The 8,277-nt window shown below is 62.7% G+C and overlaps 5 protein-coding genes across 5 annotated transcripts; 2 read left to right on the top strand and 3 right to left on the bottom strand.

The window, feature by feature from the left end:
* Window positions 1–200: 200 nt before the first annotated feature.
* Window positions 201–1,296, bottom strand: AMSG_12419 (uncharacterized protein; the record flags this gene model as incomplete). Its single annotated transcript, XM_013897463.1, has 2 exons — window positions 822–1,296; window positions 201–794 (listed from the first exon to the last, which is right to left on the bottom strand). The coding sequence occupies exons 1-2, from the start codon at window positions 1,254–1,256 to the stop codon at window positions 201–203; spliced, it is 1,029 nt and encodes a 342-aa protein (XP_013752917.1). The 5' UTR covers window positions 1,257–1,296.
* A 988-nt stretch (window positions 1,297–2,284) lies between these two features.
* On the bottom strand, window positions 2,285–3,607 carry AMSG_11159 (tetratricopeptide repeat domain-containing protein; the record flags this gene model as incomplete). Its single annotated transcript, XM_013897459.1, has 1 exon — window positions 2,285–3,607. One exon carries the CDS (start codon window positions 3,605–3,607, stop codon window positions 2,285–2,287), a length of 1,323 nt encoding a protein of 440 aa, XP_013752913.1.
* Window positions 3,608–4,334: 727 nt separating this feature from the next.
* Window positions 4,335–4,902, top strand: AMSG_11158 (thioesterase superfamily member 2; the record flags this gene model as incomplete). The annotated part of the gene is made up of 2 exons (XM_013897458.1): window positions 4,335–4,352; window positions 4,462–4,902. 2 exons carry the CDS (start codon window positions 4,335–4,337, stop codon window positions 4,900–4,902), a joined length of 459 nt encoding a protein of 152 aa, XP_013752912.1.
* Window positions 4,903–5,506: 604 nt separating this feature from the next.
* AMSG_11157 (uncharacterized protein) lies at window positions 5,507–6,979 on the top strand (the record flags this gene model as incomplete). The annotated part of the gene is made up of 2 exons (XM_013897457.1): window positions 5,507–5,631; window positions 5,749–6,979. 2 exons carry the CDS (start codon window positions 5,507–5,509, stop codon window positions 6,977–6,979), a joined length of 1,356 nt encoding a protein of 451 aa, XP_013752911.1.
* A 48-nt stretch (window positions 6,980–7,027) lies between these two features.
* On the bottom strand, window positions 7,028–7,899 carry AMSG_11156 (uncharacterized protein; the record flags this gene model as incomplete). Its single annotated transcript, XM_013897456.1, has 2 exons — window positions 7,028–7,807; window positions 7,837–7,899. The coding sequence occupies 2 exons, from the start codon at window positions 7,897–7,899 to the stop codon at window positions 7,028–7,030; spliced, it is 843 nt and encodes a 280-aa protein (XP_013752910.1).
* Between the last annotated feature and the right edge of the window lie 378 nt (window positions 7,900–8,277).

The raw sequence follows: 8,277 nt of genomic DNA, 5'->3' as shown, positions 1-8,277 counted from the left end.
CTCTCTGGGCTGCAGCAGCCAACGGCCACGCCGAGGTCGTCCTCCTCTTCCTCATCTTCCAGGAGTTCGGGGACTGGGATGGCGCCATCATCTCGGCTTCGAGAAACGGTCACGCTCGCGTTGTCGCGCTTTTCCTTGTTGATGGCCGCCAATCCGGGTGCCAGACACAACGAGGCCATCCGCGCCGCAGCGGAGCACGGTCACGTTGGCGAGCTTCCCGCCTTCTTAGCATCCGCCGGATCGACCTGGTTGCGCACCTGAAGGTCGATCTTGTGGTGGCGGAACCGTGTCGCCCGAATCGTTGCCAGATTCTTGTCTTTGGCCATGTAAACAAACTCGATGTCCTCCCAGATCTCCTTGTTGAGTGGATACACAACATCGTTTTCCATCGTCGCCTTCGCGTTGAGCAAGCACGCTGAGTACGTCGAGTGCGACTGCATGAATCCGTTGTTGCCAATCCACAACTTCACAGCGCCCACCATCCCACGCAGAATACCATACACGGCGGTCTTGGACCACCAATCATGTGCCAGATCGGAAGCCGTGGTCTCGACAGACCCACCAAATCTATCGTCGCGTTGCACGACGAGTGTACCGTTGTCGCCTTCCTCCGGAGCCGTCGAGTTCCACATGTACTCGAGCACGGCGCGGAAGTAGACGCGCCGGAAGCGACAGCGCACGTTCCCGCCGTGCTTCTCGGCAAGCGGCTCGTCCAGCGTGTTGTCCTCACTCAGCGCATGGAGCTCAAACATGTCTTCGACGCCCACGATAGCCACGCGCGACACGATCGTACGCTACGACGACGACGAGGCAGCACGCACCAGCTCCTGTGGCCAGTCGAGTGAGAACAGCTTCCAGCCAAAGGGCAGAGAAAAGACGGTAAAGAAGAGGATCGGACTCATATGCAGCATGGCAGTGTGGAGATGGAGCGGCTCGCCGCACACAACGTGGACAAAGTAGACGGTAGCGAGGGCAGTGGCCACGATCTTGAGCAAGGAGAAGACGAGCCAGAAGCGGATAGACTCGATCTTGGACTGCGGAGAGGAAAAGAGATGCCACGGAGCTTCAGAGCAGCGATTCGCAGCATACTCCCGCCACTGACCATGACCCCAGATGCGCAAGAAGATGCACTCGATGGGCAAGCCCAGGGTGAGGATGAGGGCCCAGGGCGTGACGGGGAAGGCCGGGAAGGAGAGGATGAGGTAGATGATGAGCTGAAAGTGGGCATCTTCAAAGAGACACCGCATGCATCTCATAACAGCAAAAGCTTGATCAGTAGCCACCTGATCGCCTTGATAGCCCTGCACCATGACGATGGACGAGTTCTGCTGGTTGTCCGACCACAGCCGAGTCGACCACCTCTTCCCGTCATCGGTCACGGAGATCTCCTCCAACATGGGAAACTGTGGATATAGACGACCATAGAGGAAGCCCATGCCATATCCATGGGCAATCATGAGTATCATGCCATGGATGATGGTGACCATGATGATGATGGTGGCAGCAGGAGGTGATTGCCACCAATGACGACTGTGCCATGCTATGGCAATGACTGCCAAAGGCAGGAGGGAGGCCGCCAGATGAGTCACAGCCACCACACTCCGTACAACGCCATACTCGCCGCTTTGCCCACGGCTGCCGAGCATGTGCTCGAACTGTTGCTGCACTCCCATGGGATAGAGTGAGATGATGGCGTAGACGGACCGCGTGGCCTGACTCGTCCTGGCCTCGGACCGAGCTGACACTGGCGAGGACTTGCCGAAGATGCGGGCGACGGCGTGATGGAGGCCGCTGGTGGCGATGATGCCATCAAACGGTTGGACGCTCCAACACTCTCGCTTGCTGCCCGAGTCGTTGCATAGCTCGCGTTTACTGCGCTGGTCTCCACTGCTCGCGCAAAATCGTACCCACCGGCATGGTGACCCATGTGTACATGAGCTGCAGCCGCGCGCTTGTGTACACCCGAGATCAGGGTCGTCGTCGTCGCATGTCGTCATCAAACGGGTGGCGTGGGTGGCATCCCGCTCCTCCGGAGCCGATTGTGTTGATGCCATCAGAGCTCTTGGCAAAGGAAGGCGCTTGCCGCTTCGCTTTGCTCAGCCGGCCGCGCGTGGTAGCGACTAACAGTAGTCGCGGCAGTGGTCGAATGATGGTGGCGATGAGAGCCATGGGAGCCATGGGAGTGACAGGGGCGAGGGTTTGGTGGTGGCGGTGACGGTGACGGGGGCGGTGGTAAATAACGGGATCACGCCGCCGTCTCGCCGACGGGGACGGCGCACATGACTCACTCGCGCAGGGCATCAGCATGCGGAAAGTACCTCGCAAACAGCTCGACGCCCTCGCGATGCTCCGGGTCGAGCGCGAGAGCCGCCCGCAGGTCATCGCGCAGCCGCGCCAGGTCGTGCGACTGGATGAAGGCCCGCGCGCGGTGAACGTAGTAATCGGCGACCGGCGCGAGCTTGATTGCCTGCGAGAACTCGAGCACCGCGTGCTCGTAGTTGCCGCGCACAAACTCGGTTGAGCCCAGCTGGTCGTGGCAGACCGAAAGCCGCAGGTCGAGCTGGTGCTTTTGCTCTGTCGAGCTGGTGTCACGGAGCCCGGCGAGCAGCTCATGGGCTGAGTGATAGTCGGCAATGGCCAGCTCGAGCTTGCCCGAGTCGCGGCGCGCGTCACCGCGGTTGATGTAAAACGCGGCCGTTGCCGGCGCGGTCTTGATCGCGTTGTTGAACGCGCGGATGGCGGCGAGATGGTCACCGGTGAGGTACGCCGCCACACCGAGGTCGTTGTGGACGAGCGCGTAGTACGTCTCGCGAGTTTTCCGCTGCACGGCTGTCATTTTGCTGCTCTGTGCGAGCGAGTCGAGCAGCGCCAGGGCCGTCTCGTGCTCGCCCTGCTGGCGCGCCAAGGAGCACTCGCGCAGGATGAGGGCCGGATCGTCGGGCGCGAGCTCGCGCGCACGTGCCAGCGACGTCGCCGCCTCCTCCATCTCGCCGTTGAGCTGCTTGTGAGCAGCTTCGACCCGGTACGTGGCTTGGAGCGTGTCCCACTGCCGCGAGAGTGCAAGTCCGATCCTGTGCCGCGGCGAGAGTCGCAGCAGCCGGATAACATCCAAGTGGGCCTCGCGGAGCCGGCGCATGTTGTGCAGCAGCGTCGCCCGCATGGCCAGCGCCGCGAGCTTGGTCTCCGACCCGCTCCCTTCCGACTCGACCTTGTCCACAATCTGCGTGAGGACCACCAGCGCTGCCTCTTGCGCGCCAAGCGCCAGATACGCCGCAGCCTTGTGGATGGCCATGCCTGCAGCCTCGGGCTTGAGCTCGCACGCAGCCTCCAGCCACCGGGCGGCGCCCTCCGCGTCGCCCTCCTTCAACAGCCGCACGCCCTCGGTGTACCGCACATCTGCCTCGCGATCGCGCGCGCGTCGCCCGAGCATGTACTCGTCGTCCTTGGTGCACTCTTGAGCGAGCGCAAACGACGCCGCCGCCGCGCCGACGTCGCCCAGCAGCTCCAGCAACGCCCCGCGCTCAAAGTGCAGTCTCGCGCTCCTTGGCGCCACAAACAAGGCCCGGGTGAGGATGACCAGCGCAGACTCTGGCTGCAGCGCGGCCATGGCATGCGCAGCCTCCTCCAACCTCTCCTCCACAGCTGCCGAGACCGTTGCATTGGCGCTTTGCCGCTTCCCGCTCAGCCCCGAGTTTGACAGCGACGCCGACAGAAAAGCAGAGGTCGACGCCGACGTTGACGACGATGACGATGAGCCACCTGACCGAGCTGATCTTGCGAGTCCTGACGGCTGCCGAGCGGCCGCCGAGCCCATCGATCGTGCCAATCCCTGCCGACCGGCCGCCGAGCCCGTTGGTCGCGCTAATCCCTGCCGACCGGCCGTCGAGCCCATTGATCGCGCCAATCCCTGCCGAATCGGTCCCCGTCGCCTCGCCTGTTTCCCCGGACCGGGCCGACCAGTCTGACCCGCCGCCGCCGTCGCCGCCGCCCTCTTCGATGCAGGCTTCATGCCCTACCACCACCCAGAAGACGAGCTCGACAAACGTTTTCAAAGAAGCAGCCCGTTGACTGTGTGGTAGCTGGTCGCGACGTGGGCTACGGCTGTGCTTAGCGGCGCTAGACAGGTGTACGACTTGGTGGGTGGTGCGAGTACGGAGGGGCGGGGCATGAAGGGCTCGCTGGGGGTAGGTATGGGCATTATGTGGGAGACTGTCACATTAGGAAGGAAATTATTTAGTTAGAGTGTATGGACATGTGAGTGGGGATGAAAGGGAAGGGGGATGGTGGAGGAATGGTGGTCTGGTCACGAGGAGAGGGACCAACAGGGACAGGTCATGGAGGCCTTGTCGGGGGTAGGTATGGGCATTACGGGGACACATTCATCTTGATTTTTTGTCTATCTCCCTTCCTCCCTCTCTCCCCTCTCCCCTTGTCATGAACGGAAGTGAACGTGGTCGACAGCTGGAAAAGCTGCTGCTTAGCGGACGGACACCGTCGTTCTCGTCGATTCTCGCCCCACATACCTCGCTTGTCCGTGTCGACGAGGACGGTGGGGAGGTTGTCTTTGATCTGGTTGTGGGAAAGGAGATTACCAACATCAACGGATTTCTACATGGTGGGGCAGCTGCTACTGCTGTGGATGTACTCTCGACCATTGCCCTGGTTGCACTCGCTCCCGAGAAGACCACGACTGGAGGCGTCTCCATCGAGATCCACACCCAGTACACAGGCGCAGCCCCCAAGGGCGCCACCATCACCGTCACTGCCTCTGCCCGATCCGTCGGCTCGCGCATCGCCTTTCTTGATGTTGACGCCAGAGATGCCGTCTCAGGCAAATCGTACTTTACCGGCCAGCACATCAAGTTCATCGGCAGCAACCCCAAGATCAAGTCCAAGCTCTGACTGCCCACCTCTGTCCCGCTGCCGTCCCTTGGCCGCCGTCATGGTGATCCTCGTCATCATCATGGTCAACCCCATCGTCATGGTGATCCTCGTCATCATCATGGTCGCCCCCATCATCATGGTCACCCCCATCATCATGGTCACCCCCATCATCATGGTCACCCCCACCACCCCCATGGTCACCCCCATCATCATGATCACCCCCACCACCCCCATGGTCACCCCCACCACCATGATCACCCCCACCACCCCCATGGTCACCCCCACCACCATGGTCACCCCCATCATCCCCCCCCCCCTCCTACCAAATTCCCCGCCAACTCTCCCGCCAAACCGCCCGCCATTTGGCGCGACACGACCCGCCCCCTCCCCCCCCCCCCCCCCACCCACACACACACCCCACTCCACCATGAGCGGAGGCAAGAACAAAGGCACTCCTCCGGGAGTCACCGTGACGCACCCGTATGTGCAACTTGCACTCGGAGCCACAGCAGCTGTACTTGCCGTCGTCGGCGTGGCATGGACCTGGCGGCGACTCTCTTCCTCCTCTGACTCTCGTCCATCACCACGGGCACGATCTGCTGCTGCCACCAAGGCCACCACCATGACCATTACTTCCGATACTGACACTGTTGCTGCTGACACTACTGCTGCTGCTGCTGCTGCTGCTGCTGACTCTGCTGCTGCTGCTGCTACTGATGATGATGATGTTGGTGCCGAGTCGCGGAAGTGTGCTCTGTGTGGCGATACTCGTGCTCGCCTTCATTGCGCCTGTCGGACGGCAAGGTACTGCTCCAAGGAACATCAGACGGCAGATTGGGCCAATCATGCCGATGCCTGTCGTAGGGCGCGGGGTCTGCCGCCAAAGGGCAAGGGCAAGGGCAAGAAGAAGAAGAAGAAGACAAAGTCACGCACAGACTCGCCAAAGTCGCTCGATCTGTCAGGTCTTCCTGGTGATCAAGGCTGGCCTGCTGCCGATGCCGACGCCGCTACTACGCTGCCTGACGACTATCCTCCGCTGGTCGACGGCCCGCGGGCGCTCGCTCGCAAGCACCTCACACCATTGGTGTGGTCCGCGCTCGGGAGCGAGGTGACGCCCGAGGGCGACTCCATCTCCCGCATGCTCCGCCCGGTCCTTGCAGACCCGAGCCGGACACCCGGCATCTACGTTGGTGCTGCCTCGTCGTACAGCGCCTTTGCTGCCTTTCTCCGCCCGCTCGTCGCCGAGTTTCACGGCGTCGAGCCCGGCGCTCTCGCTCCCGACGTCGACGCGTGGGAGACCGCCGAGCTCGCCAAGATGAACCACGTGGAGAACCCCATGGTGAAGCGGATCCAGCTCTCTGCCGTCCGCAACTACGCCGACCTCCCGTTCTCGCCGCTCGCCACCGCTGCGTCGCGCGCAGACGTCCTCGCCCGTGCTGTCGAGGCTCTCGGCAGCGGCTGGTCGTTTGAGGCTGTGCCGCTGCCGGACGCCGTCTCCGACGACTGGGCCACCCTCGCCGCCGACGCCCTCATCCCCGGCGGCTACCTCCCGCCCCAGCAAACTGTCGGCATGGACGAAGGGTACCCGGACGGCCGCGCCGTCTTTTTCGGCACCGACCGCCACGCCGCCGAGACCGCCGTCGTCTGGGTCAACCATGAGGACCACATCCTCGTTGTCGTCCGCCGGACCGACGGCGACCTCGTCGCCGCCACCAACTCTATCCACGCTATCCTCGACCTGCTCTCGCACGCGCACGCCTTTGCTCGCGACGACAATGTCGGCTACCTCGCCACCTCGCCGGCCCAGGTTGGCACCGGCCTCTCCGTCGGCGCCTGGGTCCAGGTCAACGAGCTCGACCGCAAGGCTGTCAAGGCCATATGCGCCAAGTTTGCCTGCCGCGCCCGCAAGCTCGCCGCGCAAGCCAAGGACGAGCCCGGCACCTCGCTCTATGCTGTCTCCAACAGGACTCGCCTCGGCTTCTCGCCGGCCACCTACGTCCTCACCGTCTCTTGCGTCGTCGCCGAGCTCGTCACCACCGACGCCATGACCGCCTTTATGACCTCGGGCGACGCCTCGGCCCTCACACAAAGCTAACACGCATCTAATCTGTAAAAGCTGCACTGCGTGGCCATGTTCATTTCATCACGCCCGGTCGCTGCCCATTGCTGCAGCCAGCCGAGCCAGGTCCGCTGCGCTCAGCGCCGGGTTCTCGTCGAGGACCACGGTCTCGAGCGGGAGGCCCGCAGGCAGAGCCTCGACAGCCTGGATGAGGTCGTCAAGGCCAGCCTTTTCGATGTGGTTGTCAGTGAGGTCGATGCTGATGAGCTGCGTCGAGTTGGCAAGGGCGCGAGCAATAGGCCGGACGCCGAGCGAGCGGAGCTGGTTGTGGGCGAGCGAGATGTGGGCCAGCGCCTTGGCCGACTCAACCACCTGCGAGATGACGTTGCCCACAAAGCCCATAAAGTTGTTGTGTGAAAAGTCAAGCGTCCTGAGCGTCTGCGACTTGCCGAGCTTGGCGCAGAGCGAAATGATGCCCTTGGAGTACGAGTCGTTGCCCGAGAAGACGACCGACTCGATGACCGGCGAGGAGATGATGAGCGAGCCGAGGACAAGACCGTCGTGCTCGTGGAAGATGGTCTCATGAACCTCGATACCAACCAGCGTCTTTGCCATCTTGTTGGTCAGCAGCCGGCCAGTGTGCTGCACATTGCGGAGGACAATCTTGGAGACGTTGGCCGACTCGAGGAGGGCGACCAGCTCTCCCCTGAGGACTTCGACCTGAGGAGAGGCCTCTGCCACCTTTGGCGAAAAGTCCCAACCATCCAACTCGACCACCACCTTCTCTGCCAGCCTCTCCTTCACCTCCCTCACCACCACCAGCGCCGCCTCGACACCACCATCACTCTCCTTGACCACCACCTCCTCCACCGGATCATCCGAGCGACCAGTACCAGCACCCGCACCAGCACCAGTACCAGCACCAGCACCAGCACCAGCACCAGCACCAGCACCATCCGTCACCGAACCCGCTCCCTGTCCACTGATCGACCTGCCCTCGCCACGATCACCACCACCACGACCACCATCACCACGACCACCACCACCACGACCACCACCACGACCACCACCACCATCACCACCACCATCACCACTGCTGCTGCTGCCGAGCTTCCGCACCACCAACCACAGCTATAATCCCATACCCATGGGAAGGGGGTATATGGTATATGTACATGAGTGTGAGTATGGTAGGGGGGGGAGGGGGGGGGAGGGGGAGGGGGGGGGGTGACTACCATGTCGCCATTTGGAACACAACGGCTGAGGACAGGACAGGTGACCTGACCTGGGGGGGGAGGGGGGGGGGGGGGGGAGGGGGGGGATGGCAGTGGGTA

Source organism: Thecamonas trahens (assembly GCF_000142905.1).
Source record: "Thecamonas trahens ATCC 50062 unplaced genomic scaffold supercont1.71, whole genome shotgun sequence".
Classification (NCBI taxonomy): domain Eukaryota; order Apusomonadida; family Apusomonadidae; genus Thecamonas; species Thecamonas trahens.
Note: the sequence above shows the minus strand (reverse complement) of the source record. Positions and strands in the feature narration are given on the sequence as shown.